General features: G+C 42.2%; 1 protein-coding gene across 1 annotated transcript in view; it reads left to right on the forward strand.

The window, feature by feature from the left end:
* Window positions 1-22,780, forward strand: part of inip (ints3 and nabp interacting protein) — a 36,200-nt gene extending 13,420 nt beyond the window's left edge. The window contains exons 3-5 of the mRNA XM_055632432.1: window positions 1,505-1,607; window positions 19,456-19,546; window positions 20,481-22,780. Of these exons, the coding sequence (XP_055488407.1) occupies window positions 1,505-1,607; window positions 19,456-19,546; window positions 20,481-20,576 (290 nt within the window). The 3' untranslated portion in view covers window positions 20,577-22,780. The remainder of the gene's footprint in view (window positions 1-1,504; window positions 1,608-19,455; window positions 19,547-20,480) is intronic.
* Window positions 22,781-23,030: the final 250 nt, after the last annotated feature.

A 23,030-nucleotide genomic window follows, 5' to 3' on the forward strand; every position in this document is an offset into this window, starting at 1 on the left:
AAGCTAGCTTTTGACATGAAAAATGAATATTATCAAAACTGGTTTTCAGATGGCATAAGCTTTTCATTTTTTCGGTCATGTATGTGCAATTTAACATTAATTAGACCATTAATTATTTCATTATAATTGAATGAAAGCTATTCTTTTTAAGTGAAATTTAAAAATGGACGTGGACAAGCACAATATAACATTAAAATACAGAAAGGAAGTTATTAGATACAATTTTACAGTTGTCTAATAAAGGGAAAATACATGTTATTTTCATTGTAATATACGCCGATGTAAATTTATGCAAATGAGCATGAATGGGGTCTTAATTCAAAAAAATATATATTATTCACGTAACTTTGGACAATGCTCTTTATGAATATATACAACTAAAAATTTAACAGATAAAACTTTTTTTTCAAATTTGGTTCACTTTCCAAAGAATGGTCCTTTAGTGCACATGATGGTATCCTACATTTTGAAATAATTAAAACATTGACTGCAGCTGATTTTTAGCAGTTTGAAACTAAGTTGTGAAATTCTACTGTCGCTTTGTTGTACGTGACAGGCTGTTCTTGTGATGGCCTTTGAAATGATTCAAATTGTCAATCTACATCTACCCCACCCCCACATACCAGAAAAATAAATCTGCACTGCTAAATAAAAGACTGGGCTGTTGGTTGGAGAGGCAGAGGTGAGCTGGGGTTGGTGATTCTCCGCGTTGGCGGTGGGCCTGGGGGCCGGTGTCCCGTCGGTCCGGACATCTTCGCACCCCCCCCCCGCTAAATTAACTTGTCATCACAAAATATGTTTATAGAATATAAACCCCTCCCCCCCCCCGCCGCTTGCCCTGCCCCCTGCCTTTGCGATGTGTTTGTGTGTGTTCCATTCTGACAGTCGCCGTTCCAGTTCCCCATTTTTCAGGCGACTGCCGGCGAATTGACAGTCGCCGGCAATCAACTGAAAAATCGTGTAGGTGGGACAGGCCCATTACACTTTCTCTGCTTTGTTCAGCTGTTGTACATGCTCAGACTTTTGGGTTCTGCATAGTTCCTAGTATACAGATAAAGAAAATATGTTTGAAATCGTTTGATCTTATGTAGTCTAGGCACTGGAGCCAGAATACCTTAATGGAATGATTTCTATGTCTCAGTTTCTAATACTCTCCACTGTATCCCATGTTCTTTGTTTTCAGGTTGAGAAATTGTAGATGTGTATCAAAGCTGTGCCACTCTACTGAGTTGTAGTGGCTTAATACTTTCAACGTAAAATTAGCTTAGCCCTGCTAAATTGCCGAAATACAGTGTGAATCTTTTATCCCGGGCATCAGGCTTACTCTCTCAGTTCACTAGCTGCAAAATCAAGGAAAACAACATGGTTTGCTTTTCAAGTAATGTATTTCCTTTAAAATTGCCTCTACAAAATAATTAAAAGTTCAGAGTAAATTGTTGCTGCAGGAGTTTTTTTATATATATCTGACGTGTACCATTTGCACTAATCAATATTTTTTTAACAGATCTTCAAAACAAAAATCGTGCTGCTATCTTGGCAGAACTGCAACAGGAGAAGAAAAAGTTGATAATGCAGAATCAGTCATCTATGAACAACCCTGGAGCTAGGTATAGTGTATCAGATTATTCTTGTAAATCTATTTGAAAAATGACAAAGGATTTGAATATCTTTCAAAGCAAAGTGGTAGTTGAATTTGTCAGTCATGAAGTCGTGTAGTTTGGAAATGGGTCCTTCGGCCCAACTCATCCACGCCAACCAATATGCCTATCTAAGCTAGTCCTCTTTGTGTTTGACCCATGTCCCCCAAATCTTTTCCTAACCATGTACCTGCCAAAATAACTTCTAAACTATTCTACCTGCCTCTGGAATTCCTCCTGTGTGGAAAAACTTTCCCGTTAGGGTTTCCATTAAATCTTTCCTATCTTGCCTTAAACCTGTGCCCTTTAATTCTTGATTTTCCCCAAGGAAAATACAGCATTCAGCCCTTCTACGTCTTTTATGATTTTATACACCACTAGATCACCTATCATCTCCTACGCTCCAAGGAATAACGTCCTAGTTTGCCCAACCTCTCAGTCCCTCAAGCTCTGGCACCATCCTAATAAATATTTTCTGCACCCTTTCCAACTTATTGGCATCTTTCCTATAGCAGGGTGACCAAAACTGAACACAATACTCCCAAGTATTGTCTGAAAACAGGTCACGACCCGAAATGTTGACTATGTTCTCCGGAATCTTGCACAAAATACAATGTGCTGGAGTAACGTAGCGGGCCAAGCAGGATGTCACTCCAGCACTTTGTTTTTTTGCGCAAGATTCCAGCATCTGCAGTTCCTGGTGTCTACAATACTCTTAAGTATGACCTCACCAATATCTTGTATGACCGCAACGTAATGTCCCAAGCCCTATTCTCAATGCCCTGGCTGATGAAGGCCAGGGTGCCAAATGCTGCAGGCATCACATATCTAACTGTCACACCACTTATAGGGAACTATGTACTTGTATTTGTAGGTCCTTGTGTTCAGTAACACACCCCAGGGTCTTGACTAGGAAGTCCTACCCTTGTTTAATTTCCCAGAATGCAACACCGTGCACATATCTGAATTGGACACCAATTGATATTCCTCTGCTTATTTACCTTGCTGATCAAGGTCCCGCTGTATTCTTGATGGTCGCCTTCACTGTCTATGATACCACCTATTTTAGTTTAATCTGCAAACTTAGAAACCATGCCATGTGTATTCTCATCCAAATCGTTGATATGGATGGCAAACAGCAATGGGCCCAGCGCTGCTCCTGAGGCACACCACTAGCCAAGGGTCTACAGGAAACAATCATCCATCACCAGCTTCATGCCATCAAACCAATTATGTATCCAATAGCTAGATTTCTTTGAATCCTGTGCAATCTAGCCTTCCAAAACGGCCTACCATGCACAAAACCCTTGCTGGTCCATATGGATATGCTGTACTCATTGACCTTCATGGTTAGTCCTTCAAAAAACTCATTCAGATTCATGAGACTCTATGTAAATATAGTTAAATCTTTAAAATGAAACTTATAAATGTAAAAAAAAACAAAGATAAAAAGGCAAAAATACAAAGAAAAAAGGAAAAAACAAAATCCCCCTAAACTAAAGAAAACAAAAAAAATTAATAATAATATAAGAATAAAAATAAAATAAATTAAAAAACAAAGCAAAGCAAAACAGAATCTGAACTGAGAATTTCAACAATTTAAGTCTGTTTGTCGTCAAGTCCGTTCCACCCTATAGACGTAAAATAATTTTTATAAAGGTTAAAGAGGGAGCAATTTATGTTGTATGAAAGTGTTCAATACATTTTCCCCAAGTCTTATCAAATTTAACCAAGGGTTCAACAATGTCACTCCTGATTTTTTTTCTAAATTTAAACATGATATCGTTTCAGAATACCACTGGAGTGTGGTCGGAGGGTTGGAGTCTTTCCATTTAAATAAAATAGATCTTCTAACGATTAATGTGGTAAAAGCAATCAACCGATGGGCGGAGCGGGACAAATGAATAGAATCTAACATTGGTAGCCCAAATATTGCAGTAATAGGGTGAGGTTGTGAATCTATACCTAAGACTACAGAAATAGTATCAACAATTTCTTTCCAATATTTTTCCAAAAGAGGGCAGGACCAAAACATATGGGTCTGTGAGGCCACTTCAGAGTTACATCTGTCACAGGTAGGATTTATATGACCGTAAAAACGAGCTAACTTATCTTTTGAACCACCTTGAATTGTATCAAAGCGTGTCTTGCACACATTGAGGAAGTATTAACTAATTGAAGAATCCTCTCCCATTTCTCTATCGATAAAGAAATTTGGAGTTCTCTTTCCCAATCATTCTTAATTTTACCAAATGTATCTATTTGTAATTTCAAAATCAACTCATAAATAGTCGTTATTAATCCTTTCTGATAAGGGTTCAACTGTAAAAAAAATCCAAAATTTCGGATTGATGTGGTAGCAGAAAAAGGGATGGAGTAACCTTCAAAAATTGTCTAATTTGTAAATATCTAAAAAAGTGTGAATTAGGTAAGTTATATTTATTGGAGAGTTGTTCGAAATACATAAAACAACCCTCCAAAAACAAATCACGAAAAGCTGCTAATCCCTTCCTCTTCCATAACAAAAAGACTTGATCAGTACTAGATGGTTGGAAGAGAAAATTGGATAAAATAGGACTCGATACGATAAAATCATTTAGTCCAAAAAACCTACGAAATTGAAACCATATTCGGAACGTATGTTTTATTATTGGGTTAGTCGTATACTTATTCAATCTCGTAATTGTAAAAGGTAACGAGGCCTCTAGAATAGAAGCCACTGATAACCCTTGTAAGGAATCACGTTCTAGGTTTATCCATCCTGGGCATTGGGTATCTTCTAAATCTTTTGTCCAAAATGTTAAATAACGAACATTGACTGCCCAATAGTAGAGTCCAACTGCCCAATAGTAGAGAATGCCAAACCACCATCTTTTTTTTATTTCTGTAAGTATTTTTTTACCTAGTCTGGGATTTTTATTCTGACATATATATGAAGAAATTTTGGAGTCTATAATATCGAAGAAAGATTTGGCAATAAAAATTGGTATTGTCTGAAATAAATACAGAAATTTAGGTAAAATGAACATTTTAATTGGCCACTTGATTCTGCCAATTAAGGATAAGGACATTGGTGACCATTTAGTAAACTGATATAGTCAATTAAAGGCATAAAATTAGCTTTAAATAAATCCTTGTGTTTCTTGGTGATCTTAATACCTAGATAAGTAAAACTTTCGGTAGTCAATCTAAATGGAAACTGTCCATAATTCGAAACAAGATTATTTAATGGAAAAAGCTCACTCTTACTAAGATTTACGAAAAACGACTAAATTGATTAAGTAATGCTACTATTGCTGGAATAGATTTCTCAGGGTTAGAAATAAATAATAACAGATCATCTGCATAAAGAGATAGCTTATACATCTTATTCCCTTGGGTAATACTAAAAATATTAGGGAATTCCCTAATAGCAGTGGCTAAATGTTCCAAAGCAATATCAAATAGTAAAGGACTTAAGGGACAGCCCTGTCTAGTTAAAAGTGGATCTCTGATTATTAGTAAATACAGAAGCCTGAGGTATAAGATATATCAGCTTGATCCAAGAGATAAAATCTGGACCAATCTTAAATGTTTCAAGTGTATTGAATAAGTATTCCCATATTACTCTATCAAACGCCTTCTCGGCATCAAGTGAGATGACACATTCTGGAGTTTTATTAGACACTGTATATACAATATTCATTAATCTCCTAACGTTAAAGTATGAGTAACGATTTTAAATAAAACCTGTCTGATCTTCAGAGATAATTTGCGGTAAAATCTTTTCCAATCTCATAGCTAATATTTTGGAAAGAATTTTGAAATCTAGTTAACATTGATATAGGTCTATCTGATGTCACATCAGTAGGGTCTTTATCTTTTTTAAGAATTAAAGAAATAGAAGCTTCATAAAAATAATTTGGTAATCTATTCCTTAAAAAGGCTTCTTTAAATACCTTGTATAGCCATGGAGACAATAAATTTGAAAAATACTTTAAAAATTGTACTGTAAACCCATCTAAACTGGGAGCTTTACCAGAATTCATTGAAAAAATTGCTTTCTGTATTTCTTCTTCCATGATTGGTTCATCTAACAACAGAGACTCATTATATGGTAAATTTGGTAAATTCAGTTTCTTAAAAAACTCATGCATTATATTGGAATCAGTAGGAAAATCTGATTGGTATATGGAGGTATAAAATTCCTGAAAGGAATGTGTAAGAATCTCCAAATTTCTAACATTCCCGAGTCAAGTAAAAAAGAATTAATAAAATTAGCTGATTTATTTGGAAGCACATGATCAGATGTAGACCTGTCAATCGAGGGATTCAGACAGCAATTGAAATCTCCACCCATTATTAAAAAGTGTTAATTTAAATTAGGAAAGGATGCAATTAACTTTAAACAAACTCAGGGTGATCAATATTTGGTGCGTAGACATTCACCATAGCGACTTTTTGCCTATAAAGAACACTGGTAATCACCAAGGATCTGCCATATGGATCAGAAATTGTTTCATGGTGAACTAACGGAATTGAGGAGTCAATAAAAATAGAGACTCCTTTCACCGTAGCCTGTGAATTTGAATGAAACTGCTGTCCTCTCCAAAACTTGAAGAATCGTAACTTGTCATCTTGCCTTGCATGAGTTTCCTGAACAAAGATAATCTGAACATTTAGTCTGTGAAGAACTTAAAAAAAATGTTTTCTCTTAATGGGATGATTCAAGCCATTCACATTCCATGAAAGGAAGTTAATAACTTTATCCATTTTGCTTGTAAAAATCACGTGAAATGTAATGGGTTAATTTCTTGAAGCCTAATAGTTCATCATAATGGAAGATGAAAAATCTAGGGCGGAGCCAGAAGTGACGACATTTCAGACATTTTTGTAGTTCAATTTCTTCTCTTACCACTGTATTCTTGGACGTATATGATCAGCCCTAGAAAATTATCTACCTTGGTACATTTTTAGACGTCGAGCACTACCTCTACTATAACCTCTACTATCCTCACGCGTCCCTATTAACATTGCCCAGTTTCATATTCATCATGACTTTCTCCAAAATAAAAAGAGGAAAATGTATCCATTGAGGACCTCTTCCATCTCTTGGGGTGTCACATGTAATGTCTAATGAGGTCCCTATTCTCATCCTAGTTACTTTTTTCCCCCTTAATATAGTTAAAAGCTTTGGGGGTTCTCCTTAATCTTTTCTGGCAAAGCTATCTCATGCCCCCTTTTTGTCCTATTGATTTCCTTCTTAAGTTTCCCCCTGATTCCCTCGACTCTACCAGGATTTAAATTACCGTATTTCCCGGCAATGAAGACGCACCTGCGTCGAAGCCGTACCCCCATTTTGAGTTGCTAAATTTTGAAAAAAGGCTGGCGGGACATAGAATTTCTCACGCTTAAAAAAATAAAAAATTAAAATAAAGAAAGTAACATTTCAATTTGTCCAAGGCTTCCAGACCTCCTCCATTCTGAATGACTGAATGGGTGGGGGTCGAAGGTGACGGCAGGTGGAGAGATGGTGGGAAAAACGGGAGCACACCAGGACAAGTTGAACCAGTTGTGATCTTATTCAATGACAATACCAATTGAGGTTACTCACACTGATACAGGAGTAAGCTCCACCGCCCGCTGTCCTGTTATCCATCGCCCATTGCTCTTGAGCTGGTTACCTACATTGAAAGACGCGAACCGGGTAGTGAATGCCATGCAGTGTCACCCAGCGCAGCAAGTGAGGCCATGTCCTGCTCCCGGCGGCAGTCGGAATTTAAGGATTTGCAGGAAGCAGTGGACATGAGTGAGGGACGAGCGGCAGGAGAGAGGTGTTCAGGGGGAACACTGCCAGAGGTGAGTGGGCCGGCAGAAGGTGCTGAGGTGACGGCCGGATCCGCTGTCCGGTCCTGGCGACCGCTCGCAGCCACCCGAGCTACTCCCCTCCCCGGCCACAATGCGGTGGCTCCGTGCCCGGAACGCCACGACAGTGGTGAGTGAGTGAGTTGCTGGCATGATGCCCGACCCCCTCCTTCTCAACGCTCCTGGCCGTGCTGACCCGGGCCAGACTCCCCACACGCTGTGAAAGGAACTCTTTCCCCCCCCCCCCCCAGTGGCACTGTCCTTTTACAACCGCTTCCCATCAGCTGCCAGCAATGAGGGATAGACTTGGCTATCCCTCAGTACAGCGACATCTTTCTTGATGTTGCTGTACTGAAGGATAGCCAAGTCTCTCTTGGCTAACAACCTAACCTTCGGCCTCCAAGACGCAGGTAAATTTTCGTGCCTTATTTTTGGGTAAAATATAGGGCCTTCATTGCCGGGAAATACGGTAATCCTAGCTGCTGTATCTGACCCACGTCTCTTACTAGTTTTGCTCTTCACTCTAACAGCAACTTGCAGACATTGAACTCTCACTATCTTACTTTTATAAGCCTCCCATTTGACAGACACCTCTAGATCTACAACAGCCTACTCCATGATCAAGGTGATCATTTTCCTATGTTATTAATGTTAATATATCAGCTTTCCAGCTTTTTCCTTCTCTACCTGTAAAAATAAACCACATTTCGTATAGATACATATCTTTGTGGATGAGAGGAAAATGAGGCCGAGCCAGTACCTTTGTGGAATTGGTTTACCTTTCAATTAAAAAAAAAAAAACCTCCTATTATCATTAGTTCTTAAGTGCAGATTTTGTTTGGTCAGTGATATATCTCTGTGATGGTCAAGCCATAGTCCATAATATACATGCACAGTGACATTTTAAAATAGTCTGGTTCACCATCGTAACTGCAGTACTTGAGTGAAATTACTCAAGTGGACATGCAAAATCTTTGCGTAGTAACTGTTGCTTAATGCTTTTATAGTTTTGTTTTTGGGGAACTAACTTGGGGTTTACGATTTCCATAAAGTAGAAGTTTTTTTTTCAATTGGCTTAATTTAACATTTGGAAAATGCTGATGTTTGCACCATTAAAAAAAAAAAAAAAAAATGGCGCGGCCCTGTCCAGTCGCCGTTGTGGCAGCTCCGCGAAAATTGTGTGTGTTTTTAACTTTTATGTTCCTTTTTAACTTATTTCTAAGTTCTAACTCCCTAGTACTAACAAAGTATGACAGGGAAACCCTCTTAAATCTAAACTCCAGGGCAAACGGAGACTTTTTAAACTCTTTACTCACTGATCCAGCATGGCCAGCAGAGATCAGCAGAAGCTGCTGCAACAACAAAGGGAGCTCGGCTGCAAGGAAAACCCGGAGAAAACATCGAGGGAAGCGGGGGGGGATTCGGAATAGGCTGAAAGCCCAAGCCTTTCGTCCCCCTCTGCCCAGCATTCTTCTGGCGAATGTCCAGTCCCTGGAAAACAAGCTGGATGACCTCAGGGCGAGGATCAGATTCCAGCGGGACATAAGGGACTGCAACATCCTCTGCCTGACTGAAACATGGCTGACCTCACTGATTCTGGATCAGGTAATCTGCCCAACCGAGTCCTTCACTGTCCACCGTGCTGACAGAAAAGAAGCATCTGGGAAATCCAAGGGTGGAGGAGTCTGCTTCATGACCAATAACAACTGGTGCAACCCTGGAAATATCAAGATGCTTTCCCGTTCCTGCTCGCCGGATCTGGAGCACCTGACAATCTCATGCCGCCCATTCTACCTTCCCCGGGAGTTCGGCTCAGTGATCGTCACAGCCGTCTACATTCCACCGCAGGCGGACACCGACGTGGCACTATCGGCCCTACACGATGTGCTATGTCGACGTCAAAACAAGTACCCGGAAGCGGCTATGGTGGTGGCTGGAGATTTTAATAAATCAAATCTCAAGAAGGTCATGCCGAACTTCTACCAACACATCACGTGTGCCACCAGGGGGGAGAGAACTTTGGACCACTGCTACACACCGTTCAGGAAAGGCTACAAGGCCGTTTCACTCCCTCCCCTAGGAAAATCTGACCACGCTGCTATTTTCCTGTTGCCGGAGTATAAACAGAGGATAGTTCGGGAAGCGGTAGAGACGAGGGACGTAAAGCGGTGGTCCGACCAGTCAGAGGCCATGCTGCAAGATGCACTGAGTGATGTCGACTGGAATATGTTCGAAGCAAGTTCCAGTGACGTCAGTGAGTTCGCGGAAGCAGTCATGGACTTCATCGCAACAATAACCGACAACATCGTCCCCACGGTAAGGGTAAGCACCTTCCCGAACCAAAAACCCTGGGTAGACAGATCTGTTCGTGTGGCCTTGAATGCTCGTACCGCTGCCTACAACTCGGGCTTGGCATCAGGAAACATGGACGTCTACAAGGCAGAGTCCTACCGAATGCGAAGGGCGGTGAAGGACGCAAAGAGAAGGTACAGGGACAAGATGGAGTTACAGATGGAGCAGCAGGACACCAGAAGCCTGTGGCAGGGGCTACGGATTGTAACCAACTACCGAAGCACCGCTCCCTCATCCGCATGTGCCGGCACCTCCCTAGCTGACGACCTGAACTCCTTCTACGCTCGTTTCGAGAGGGGCAACACCACTCCAGGTCTGCCGACTATCGACAATACTGACAGCGGGCTGGCTACCGAAGCTGAAGGGAGGAATATGCACACATTCTCGCTGTCCGAGCACGACGTGAGGAGGGCACTGACACGGGTGAACACAAGAAAAGCTGCAGGCCCCGATGGCATCTCGGGGCGAGTACTCAAGTCCTGTGCTACGCAGCTAGCTCCAGTGCTCACTACATTATTCAACCTCTCCCTGGACAAGTCCGTGGTCCCTGCCTGCTTCAAAAAATCCATCATTGTACCGGTACCAAAAAATGCCTCCCCAGCCTGCCTGAATGACTACCGTCCGGTGGCCCTTACCTCGGTAGTCATGAAATGCTTTGAGAGGCTGGTGAAGAATCACATCTGCGCCTTCCTCCCTCGGAACATGGACCCGTTGCAGTTTGCATACCGTCCGAACAGGTCCACGGACGATGCGGTCTCCCAGGTCTTGCACACCGCTCTCTCCCATCTGGACAGCCAGAAGGGGGGCTACGTGAGGATGCTGTTCATAGACTACAGTTCAGCCTTCAACACGATAGTCCCCACCAGACTGGCCGGGAAGCTACTGGAATTGGGGCTCAACACCTCCCTGAGTGCCTGGGTCCTGGACTTTCTCACCGCCAGGCCCCAGGTAGTCAAGATGGGAGGGAATACATCGAAGTCCCTCACCCTGAGCACAGGATCGCCCCAGGGTTGGGTCCTCAGCCCCCTATTGTACTCCCTGTACACACATGACTGTGTGGCTAGGTTCAGCTCCAATTCAATAATTAAGTTTGCTGATGACACTGTGGTGGTGGGCCTGATCTCAGACAATGATGAGAGGGCCTACCGGGAGGAGGTGGCTGATCTAGCACTCTGGTGCCAGGAGAACAGCCTCCTCTTGAACATCAAAAAAACGAAGGAGCTGATCATGGACTTTAGGAGGGCACATCATCCGAGGACGTACACTCCATTGAGTATAAGTCGGGATCCTGTGGATAGGGTGAACTGTTTTAAATATCTGGGAGTCCACATCTCTGAGGATGTGACATGGTCATCACACGCCTCAGCACTGGTGAGTAAGGCAAGGCAGCGCCTTTACCACCTCAGGCAATTGAGGAAATTCAGAGTGTCTCCGAGGATCCTCCAGTGCTTCTACGCAGCGGCGGTGGAAAGCATCTTGTCCGGGAACATTACCATCTGGTTCGGGAATTGCTCTGCCAAGGACAAGAAGGCTCTGCAGAGAGTAGTGCGTTCGGCCGAACGCACTATGGGAACTTCACTCACCCCCCTGCAGGAACTATACAACAGGAGGTGCAACTCCAGAGCAAACAAAATCATGAGAGACCTCTTCCACCCCTGCAACGGACTGTTCCAGCCGCTACGGTCAGGCAAACGCCTCCGTTGCCATGCAGTGAGAACGGAGAGGCTGAGAAGGAGTTTCTTCCCAGAGGCAATTCGGACTGTAAACGCCTTTCTCACCAGGGACTAACTGTACAGAACGTTTTTCCTTCTATTATTTATTATGTAAAATAATATGTGTGTTATGATTGTGTTTATAATTTGTTTGGTTGTTTTGTTGTTCCGCGAGCATTGCCACTTTCATTTCACTGCACATCTCGTATGTGTATGTGACAAATAAACTTGACTTGACATTAATGTTACTTAGAATCAAACCTTTTTATGATCAATTAATGTTACGTTGTACAGAAACAGGAGTATATAAATAAGTAAGTTAGTTTATTGGCCAAGTATTCACATACAAGGAATTTGCCTTGGTGCTCCGCCCACAAGTAACAACATGACATACAGTGACAGCTATGAATGACTCAGCAAACACTAAGCATTAATAATAATAAAGCGTTAATAATAAAACACCATTGATCAAGCATGTAAACCAACAAAATACCAGATCAAAGGGAGGCTACAGATTTTTGGCTGTTGAGTAGAGCAACTACTCGTGGATAAAAAAACTTTTTATGTCTGGCTGTGGCAGATTTGACAGTCCGGAGTTGCCTTCCAGAGGGAAGTGATTCAAAGAGTTTGTGGCCAGGGTGAGAGGGGTCAGAGATGATCTTGCCCGCTCGCTTCCTGGCCCTTGCAGTGTACAGTTCATCAATGGAGGGAAGGTTGCAGCCAATAAATTTCTCTGCTGATCGGACGATTCACTGCAGCCTCCAGGTGTCGTGCTTAGTGGCTGAGCCAAACCAGACCATGATTGAGAAGGTGAGAACAGATTCTACAAAGGCCGTGTAGAATTGGACCATCATTGCCTGTGGCAGATTGTGCTTCCTCAGCTGCCGTAGGAAGTACATCCTCTGTTGTGCCTTTTTGACTGTGGAGTCGATGGTAGCCCCCCACTTAAGGTCCTTGGAGATGATGGTTCCCAGGAACTAAAAAGTCTCCGCAGATGTGACTGTGTTGTTGATGGTGAGTGGGGTTGAGGGGAGGGGGAGCTCTCCAAAAGTCTACAATCAATTCCATTCTCTTAAGAGCATCTAGCTCCAGGCTGTTGCGATGGCACCAGGACGCCAACTGTGACACTTCCTGTCTGTAGGTAGATTCCTTCCCATCCTGGATCAGTCCAATCAGGGTTGTGTCAACCGCGAACTTGAGAAGCTTGACAGAGGAGTCAATGGAGGTGCAGTCGTTGGTGTAGAGAGAGGAGAGGAGAGAGTACGCAGCCTTGCGTTGCTCCTATGCTGAGCGTTTGCAGGTCCGAGATGTGTTTTCCCAGCCTCACATGCTGCTTCCTGTCTGTCAGGAAGCTAGTGATCTACCAACAGAGGGGTTCAGGCACAGTCAACTCGGAAAGTTAGGAGTGTAGTAGCTCTGGCACAATGGTGTTGAATGCAGAGCTAAAATCAACAAACCGGATCCTCGCATAGGTCCCCTGGTGGTCTAGGTGCTGTAGGATAAAGTGCAGGCCCAGGTTGACTGCATCATCCACAGATCTGTTGGCCCGATATGCTAACTGCAGAGGGTCCCGCAGGGGATTTGTGATATTTTTCAGCTTGGCCAGCACAAGCCTTTTGAGTGTCTTCATGACTACAGAGGTCAGTGTGACTGGCTTGGAGTCATTAAGACAAGTAATCCTTGCCTTTTTGGGTAATAGTGGAGACTTTGAAGCAGGCAGGGACAATACATGTTTGCAGGGACTGGTTAAAAATGTCTGTATAGACCGGAGCCAGCTGTTTGGCACAGAGCTTAAGAGTAGAGGGGGAAACATTGTCAGGTCATTGTTAGGTGAACAGAGGGATCTGGGAATAACTGTGCACAGTTCCCTGAAAGTGGAATCTCATGTAGATAGGGTGGTAAAGAAAGCTTTTGTTGTGCTGGCCTTTATAAATCAGAGCATTGAGTATAGAAGTTGGGATGTAATGTTAAAATTGTACAAGGCATTGGTGAGGCCAATTCTGGAGTATGGTGTACAATTTTGGTCGCCTAATTATAGGAAGGATGTCAACAAAATAGAGAGAGTACAGAGGAGATTTACTAGAATGTTGCCTGGGTTTCAGCAACTAAGTTACAGAGAAAGGTTGAACAAGTTAAGGGTTTATTCTTTGGAGCGCAGAAGGTTAAGGGGGGACTTGATAGAGGTTTTTAAAATGATGAGAGGGATAGACAGAGTTGACGTGGAAAAGCTTTTCCCACTGAGAGTAGGGAAGATTCAAACAAGGGGACATGACATGAGAATTAAGGGACTGAAGTTTAGGGGTAACATGAGGAGGAACTTCTTTACTCAGAGAGTGGTAGCTGTGTGGAATGAGCTTCCAGTGAAGGTGGTGGAGGCAGGTTCGTTTTTATCATTTAAAAATAAATTGGATAGTTATATGGATGGGAAGGGAATGGAGGGTTATGGTCTGAGAGCAGGTATATGGGACTAGGGGAGATTATGTGTTCGGCACGGACTAGAAGGGTCGAGATGGCCTGTTTCCGTGCTGTAATTGTTATATGATTATATAGGTCCTGGAGATTTCCGGCTTTTTTGTCCTCTGAAAAGCCTCTCCACCTCCTCTATTTTTATTGTTGATATTGGATATGTGATGTTGTGCAGCACAGAGGGTGTGGGTGATTGGGTGTGAAGTGGTGATTGGTAAAACTCATTCAGGTCGTTGGTCAGCTGACAATTGTCCAAAGAGCAGGAGGCTTTCCTCTTGTAGCTGGTAATTTCTTGCAATCCCTTCCAAACTGAATAATAGAATAGAATGCCTTTAATTGTCATTCAAACAGATTGATTTGAATGAAATTGCATTTTCTACAGTCTTGTCAATTACAAAAAAAACCAAGACCCACACTTTGCACAAATATCCATCACAGTGAATTTCCAACGCCTCCTCACTGTGATGGAAGGCAAAAGTCTTATCTCGTCCTTTGTTCTTCTCCCGCGGCCTAGCAGTCTAACTGCAGCGTCGAGGCGACTGGGGCTCCCGATGTTAAAGCCCCCGGCAGGCGATGGTAAGTCCCACGACCGTTTAAGCCGTGCTGGGCGATGTTAGGCCCCGCCACAAGTCATTTCACCCCGCGATTCCAGCAGGAGAAGTTGCCATTGCAGGAGCTCCAAAAAGCGGTCTCTAGCTGAGAAGAGTCATTAGCTGAGAACTTGCTCCTCAACTTCTCAGAGTACCTTTCCTTGGCAGGTCTGATTCCTTTTCTCAGCTTGTACTTGGCCTGCCTGTAGAGGTCTGCATCCCCGCTACTGTAGGCCTCCTCTTTAGACCGTCAGAGCTGTCTGAGTTCTGCAGTGAACCAGGGCTTGTTGTTGTTGTTGAACCATGTCCGGGTCTTAGTTGGAATGCAACTGTCCTCTCAAAAGCTGACATATGATGATACAGTGTCCGTATACTCATCGAGGCTTGTGGTTGCTTCCCTGAACACATTCAAATCCGTGCAGTCAAAGCAGGATTGTAGGTTCTCAATGCCCTCGCTTGTCCACCTTTTTGTTGTTCTGACCACAGGCTTAGCAGCTTTTAGTACCTGCCTGTAGGTCGAAATAAGATGAACTAGACAATGATCAGAGAGACCCAGACCCGCAGTGATCGAGTGTTCTCTCCCCTCTGGTGGGGCAGTTAACATGAAGTCTGTATTTTGGAAGGTCACGGCTGAGGTTTGCTGTGGAGTCCAGGAAGTCACTCTGTACCCACATGGTCAGCGAGTTGCATTTGCGCCTCACGTATGCAGGCTGGGGGGGGGGGGGGGGGGGGGGGGGGGGGGGGGGGGGGGGGGGGGGGGGGGGGGGGGGGGGAATGTAAACTCCAGTGAGAATAAAGGAGTTAAATTCCCTCGGAGAGTAGAAGGGTTTGCAGTTTATAAAGAGGGATTCTAGGTTGGGAGAGCAGAAAATTTGACAGTACCGCTACACCAATCCTGGTTGGTATAGAAGCATATTCCATCGCCTGTTGATTTCCCCGCTGCCTCCACTTCGTATATCATTTGTTAATGAACTTTGAGGACCCTAGAATTATCTGACCTGTTTTTTCTCCAATCATTGTTAACCTATATGAACCTTTGTTGTAAAAGTAATATCATTCCTGGTCGCATCCATTTTCTGAACAATGCGAAGAGTTGCATGTCATGCTATAATTATAGTGTGGAATCTTGTGAAGAATATTGTACCCATTGCTACTCGAAAGCTATTTATTTTCATTTTGTTCTGGATAAGTATCATGTATACATGTTAACAAGTATCTGCATAATATAATGAACTGGAATTAATACAAATATTCATTCAGAGAAAGAAAAGGGTTAATATTTGTAGTCAGCGATTTTGCGTTAGCAGTTGCTGACCTGTTGTATTTCTGGCATTTTCTGTTTTTGAGATTTCAACAGGGCTCGTATGGTCCTTGGAAGTGCTTGAAAGACCTGGAATTAGGAACAGTGTTTTCAAGGCCCTGAAAGTCCTTGTATTTATCATAGATCCTTGAAAATTCATTTTTATGATAGAGATATTAATTCATAGACTTTTTTATCACGTTTATTATGCGTATTTTATTCAAAGTTGGGAAACATTGTTACATATGTTTGCTAACAATGTTCCCTGTAGGAGGGTGGGGGAGCACTAGGACCCAGCAGAGTCAGACCACGTGCTGTCTGCATCGTGGAGGTTGTGGGCCTGCTGCTGGGCCTGGGGAACTCTGGTGAGGATACGGGTCTTGCCCGGTAGTAGCCAGTGGAGAGGCGAGAGTCGGCGGAGTCGCTGACGGAGGCTCGTGGGGGGCTGGAGTAGAGATACGGGTCGGCGCCAGCAGCATCGGTGTCCGGGGAGACAGTGAAGGTCGGCGACATCGGCGATGGCCCCGCCCAGGGAAGTGTTGAGAGTCGGCAGCTTTGGTGGTCCGGGCCTGGGTTTGGCCGGGAAGGTGGTGAAAGTCGGAGAGGCGGTGGATGTTGTTGCTGCTCCTCGTGGTGGCAATCTCGGCCTAATGGCGGTCGGGCAGGTGGTGGTGCGATCCAGCGGTGGGGCTCCGCGCTGGCGGTCGAGTCGCGTGTCAGTGGCGGGACCGGTCTGGAGTGGGTGAGTGAGTGGGTGGGTTACATAATACATGATTACCGTCTTTTTCTTAACTTGCTTGATAATTATATTTCATCATAATTAGTTGGTGCAACTGTGCAATATTTTGTCATATTATCACATTAAGTATTATATGTTTTTTTGTACTAGCTGTACACTGGAATGTAGTGATTGGCTATAATCTTAATGGTGCTCGTGTTTGACAGCTCCGGCACCTAAACAATTAGCCCTGTAACACTGCTCACAAACTCCCCATGTATCATATAATAATGAAGAGTAAAATCTAAGCATCAAACTCATGTAGGTGCTTCCAATAAATAGGGGTCTGGAGTTTTCTGGGGCAAGTCTGTGTAACAAGGTAGGACCACATGGCTAGAGTCACCATTATCTCCAAGTCCAACAGCATGCGCAGATCTGCCAGTGATGAGTGTTGAGCTGAAAAAAGTGCAACAAAACATAGAAGACAAACTCACTGAAATAAAAAACTTCTAAATAAGAAGAACTTAAAAAATGTTTGTATAAATAAGTTTATTGGCCAAGTATATGCATACAAGGAATTTGCCTTGGTGCTACGCTCGCAAGTAACGACACGACAAACAATAACATTTAAGAATGATGCATAAAACATTAATAATAAAACATTATAGTTTAAGCATGTGAATGAAATTAAAAAACAGACCAAAAGGAAGCTACATACTTTTGGTTATTGAGTAGAGCTACTGCTTGTGGAAAAAGCTGGTTTTATGCCTGGCTGTCGTGGCTTTGACAGTCCGGAGTCGCCTTCCAGAGAAAATTGATTCAAAGAGTTTGTGGCCAGGGTGAGAGGGGTCAGAGATGACCTTACCCTCTCACTTCCTGGCTCTTGCAGTGTACAGTTTGCTGCAGCCTCCGGATGTCGTGCTTGGTGGCTGAGCCAAACTAGACAATGATGGGGAAGGTGAGAACAGACTCTATGATGGCAGTATAGAATTGGACCATCATTGCCTGTGGCAGATTGTGTTTCCTCAGTTGCCGCAGGAAGTACATCCTCTGTTGGCCCTCTGTTGAGTCGATAGTGGTCCTCATTTCAGGTCCTTAGAGATGATGGTTCCAAGGAACTTAAAATACTCCACAGATGTTACTGTGGTGTTGTTGATGGTGAGTGGGGGGAGAGAAGGGATGCTCTCTTAAAGTCTACTATCAATTCCACTGCCTTAAGCATATTGGGCTCCAGGTTGTTACGAAGCCACCAGGACGCCAGTTGTGCACTTCCTGTCTGTAGGCAGATTCCTCCCCATCCTGGATCAATCTAATCAGGGTTGTGACGTCCGCAAACTTGAGAAGCTTGACAGAAGAGTCTGTGGAGGTGCAGTCGATGGTGGAGAGCGACTAAAGGAGAGGGGAGAGTACGCAGCCTTGCGGTGCTCCGATGCTGAGGGTCTGCAGGTCCGTAAGGTGCTTTCCCAGCCTCACGTGCTGCTTCCAGTCTGTCAGGAAGTTGTTGATCTACTGACAGGGGTTCAGGCACAGTCAATTGGGAGAGTTTGGAGTGTAGAAGCTCTGGCAAAATGGTGTTGAATGCAAAGCTAAAATCAACAAACAAAATCCTTGCATAGGTCCCCTGGTGGTCTAGGTGCTGGAGGATGAAGTGCAGGCCCAAATTGACTGCGTCATCCACTGATCTATTGGCCAGGCCGATATGCAAACTGCAGAGGGTTCAGTGTTCGTGATATTTTCAGCTGGGCCAGCACAATTCTTTCAAGGGTCTTTATGACTACAGAGGTCAGTGTGACAGGCCTGTAGTCATTAAGACCAGTAATCTTTGTCTTTTTGGGTACAGGGACAATAGTGGAGACTTTGAAGCAGGCAGGGAAGGACAGTACATGTTTGCAGGGACTGGTTGAAAAGCAAAGTTTTCCATTATCATAGAAACATAGAAAATAGATGCAGGAGTAGGCCATTCGGCCCTTCGAACCTGCACCGCCATTCAATATGATCATGGCTGATCATGGTTTCAGATTGAACAACTGAGATGAGAAAATGGACCATCAGTGCTCTATTGAAGTACGAATGTAATTTAGTGTCGTTCTGTGCATTAAGTTTAGTAACCTGGACTAATGGATTGACTGATCACCTTCTCAGATTTCCCTGAAAATCAGTGCCTGTATATCAGAGCACACAAGTAACACAACAGAAAACAAGGTCTCAACTCCAAATTCCAATGGCATTTGGTAATAATTCGAGCTATATCATTGGTTCATAACTTCGAGGGAACTGTGAATTGAAAGTTGATTTTTCTGCTGTGTTCTTTGTACCAGAGGTGTGCAAAACATGATTTTCCAATCAAATCTGAGATGGTGTCCAGCCAACCTTCTTACTTTTATTTGGTAAATAATCAAATCATTCAGTACCAAGCAATATATATACCAGTCTCTGTTAAACCATCAATTTTTGGCTGGATTTTGCCCCTTGAAAGTGGGATTTTTGGACCTTGAAAGTCCTTAAAGCCCTGAATTTATAGCTGTTCCAAATGTACGAACATGTTTCAAACATTTGTATAATTTTGCATTTATATCTTAATTTTGATTAAATTCACAAGGTTACCAATGTTGTCAACTTCAATGTTTTATCTTCAGACTGTGTTCATGCATAATGCAGAGTAGATTGAAACCTCCAGCATGTCCATGATTTAATGATAAGTTTGAGTTTATGGTATAAATATCTCTGAAATAACGTTATTTTACAATCCATGCTAAGCACCTTTTGTGGAATGTTATTGTGTGGATTGCACGAATAACTGAAATGTTTTGTCTGACATTTGCATTGCTTTTTGTAGTCTTCCACTATCAAGGCCTGCTTTTGCTAAAGATTTTCGGGACCATGCAGAACAACAGCATATTGCAGCACAACAAAAAGCTGCCTTGCAGGTATGTTTTAAACAGCTTTTATTACTAATAATATGACGAGAATTATATTCCCATTTGTCTTTAGTGAAACAAGCAGATTGAGGACTGTCATTTTGCTCCATTGTGACCTTTTATATAATTTTAATTGTCTGCCAAGTCTCAATGTTTAACATCTTGAAATCTACTAATATGTCAGAATCACTAACTTATAGTATGGAAAGCAGTCATATGAACTGTGAAATGAACATATGAAAGTAGTCTTATGAATTCTGCCAACTCCTGTAATCCTGTCAGTACTGTTTCCCTTTTTATTACCCCTCCATAATCCCCCACACGACTCTGCAAGTTATTATCTTTGCTCGCCTAGTTTCATTTTTAAGATAGTGATCCAGTTACCATCCTTCCAGGCAGTGAATTCTAGATCCTAACTACTGTTCATCCTTGCAATACTCTATCTTTTGCACATATGTTTTAAATCTGTGTGTTCTGATATTTGAACCATTTGCTAATGCTTCCCTTTATGTACCCTGACTAAAACAATCATGAGGCTTATAACCTAGATAACCTAGAGTTGCTAATGCTTCCCTTTATGTACCCTGACTAAAACAATCATGAGACTTATACCTGTGTCTAATCTCTTCACCACCATCTTTGCTTCGAGGAGCAAAGTGCCCCACCTTTCACACTCTACTTTTCATAGCCAAATTCCCACTATTGAACCATTTTGAGGAAATACTTTCTGCACCCCTTCCAGGACTTTGTTATTAATGTATGTTTACTAGTTCATTAAATTTAGCTGGAAATATTGCATTTGCTGTTATGTGTAAATATATTTAAATCAATGTCAAACAACATCAATTGGGAACTAATCTAGGTTATCAGTTGACTTTGTATTAAATTGAACATTTCTGTTTAGAACAAAAATCTAACGCATATTCTTTCATTTGATCCTCAGCATGCACATGCACACTCATCAGGATATTTCATAACTCAAGACTCTGCTTTTGGAAATCTTATTCTTCCTGTATTGCCTCGTTTGGATCCAGAATAAGCATTCACAAAGACAATTTCAATGTTGGGGAGATTCTTTTCAGAAATCAGACTACTTGTCGCATTTGAAAGAATACCAATAAGGGATGTGAACTTTCTTCAGTTGATGCTACCAGTGGATCATGCGATTTCATCTTGCAAGTTCAGTGTACATTTGCCAGAGGGAAGCAGATGCCCAGTTTCTGTTAACCATTTAATTAGAAACATCTCTGGATTTCATTTGACTGTCCCTCATTTACGATTAAATTCACCAGCAATGAAAGATGCCAAGTTTGCCCAAACAATTTAAGTGACCATAATCTTGCGCACAGATTTTATCTGCAAGAGACTTAGTACATTATATACTGTATGGAGGTTCATCATTATAACCAATTCAGCCTGCTTAATGCAAACAATGTTCCCTGATTCATTGTTTGTATTCTATTTAACGTGGGTTATAGAAACGTGTTAAAGCAAAACCACCTGTACTTTGGCAATGTGCTGCACTTCTAGCTTGTAAACAATTTGATTATTCCCAAAACAAAATTGTAAAATCACTAAACCAGCCTCTTACGGCATTTAATGATTACATATTTTTTAAAATGGGTTACCGCAGACAATTGTGATATTGAGTAAATGTCATAGATGGTATGAGGAGCAATCATGTCAAAGAATTGTCCAAAAATAGGAATGTTATTGGAATGTAGGAAAGAAAAGGCTCCCTCAATGGTTCAGCAATCTCTATTCAATGAGTTCCTGGCCTTGATTCCAAACAGGTGTAGGGTCAGTTTGACGTTTTCTTGCTGGGGGTATGACATTTGGCCTTTGGTTGAGGGGAGACTAAAAAAACAGCCAAGAATTCCACTGTTGAACCTGTGCTGCTGGTGTAGGCTTCAGGGTAGCATCTGGTGTAGTCGTGCTGTTTAATATTCAGCAAACAGGTTTTAATGTCCAGATTGGACAGATACCAGAGGGTAAATTGTGCCTTGGCAAGGAGCCAAGATCCGGATGGAAGGGACAAATGTTAAGTTTGGTTAAAAAATGTCAATTGGGGCAGTAACAAATTGTTCAACTGGTTTGCTAAAATTGGCTCCAATATATAGAGCGGATAACTTGATCCCTTTTCCTGCAAACATCTATCACAAGTTTGTTTGTTGTAACAGCAAATTGTTTCCTAGTTGTAATTTAAAGGTGTGTTTAGTTTAGTTTACAGATACAGCATGGAAACATGCCCTTCGGCCCACTGAATCCACGGCAAACATCGATCACCAGTTTCCACTAGTTTTATGTTATAACTTTTTCATCCACATTAGGGGCAATTTTACAGAGGCCTATTAACCCGCATGTCTTTGAGATGTGGAAGGAAACCGGAGCACCCAGAGGAAACCCATGTGGTAACAGGAGAAAATGTAAACTCCACATGCACAGTGCTCGAGGTCAGGATTGAACCTGTGTCTTTGGCGCTGTAAGGCAGCAGATCTACCAAGTGCACCACTTACAATAACATCTTTGGAGCCAATATTGCACAGAATTAAATCACAAACTCTTCAGCTCAACTGGCTTGTTTTCCTGTTTGCATGGAGGACGTATAGCCCCCGTTGCACCCATCATCTTAGGAATAGAAGTTTCAAGCCTGCTTTGCAACCAAAGAACTCAAACTGTGGTGCAAATCCATTCATTTTGATGCAAAATAAATTTGAATGACTCTTGTATTTTGTGAAAATAGATTTGTTCCACCATTTTATAAAATGTTAATCCCACAGAGGAGGCAGATAGGTCCAAATAAAACATATATTACTTTTAGGTGATAACTTGTGTTAACTGGATCTGCACAAAGGAACTGTTTTTGTAAATGACTGTAACTATGCAAATAGTCACTTTATTTTGTCTACTTTTATTTGGTTTAACCATAATTTGAATGAGTCAATTTGTGTTTGTACAGTTATACATCTCTTGGGCATCAGGTGTTTGATTTACTACAGAATATAAAAAATATTGTAAACATGCGAGTCAAACGTATCAAATTAAGTATCTCCCAGACTTTGGTAAGGCTCCAAGAGTCGTATTATAAAAGGAGTCATTGTTTCGGTGGAAATTGAAAAATTATTTCCAGGTAGGTGTGCTGCCCGCAGAGTTGATCAGTATGGTTCATTCAAATATTGATATAATTGCCTGCCACTTGTGATGTTTTAAGAGTGTAATAAAATTGCTGGTTTTTGCAATGAATTTTAAAATTTATTTCATACTTAATGGGTTACCTTTTGTTTGCGCTCCTCCACAACAGCAGAATTTCTGCAGGTGTCTGCATTCCTTTTAGTTACGGCACGTGTGAACATGTTTCAAAGACATAACGGTGAAAACAAAAGAAAGTGAGAATGCTCAACCTTTTCTACTGGAGTCCCTGACCGTGACTCGTTTTGAGATGGTTGAGAAATATACGGACTGGAATTTGGTTGAACATTCCCAAGTTGCTATG

Source organism: Leucoraja erinacea, chromosome 3 (assembly GCF_028641065.1).
Source record: "Leucoraja erinacea ecotype New England chromosome 3, Leri_hhj_1, whole genome shotgun sequence".
In the NCBI taxonomy this organism is placed as follows: Eukaryota; Metazoa; Chordata; class Chondrichthyes; order Rajiformes; family Rajidae; genus Leucoraja; species Leucoraja erinaceus.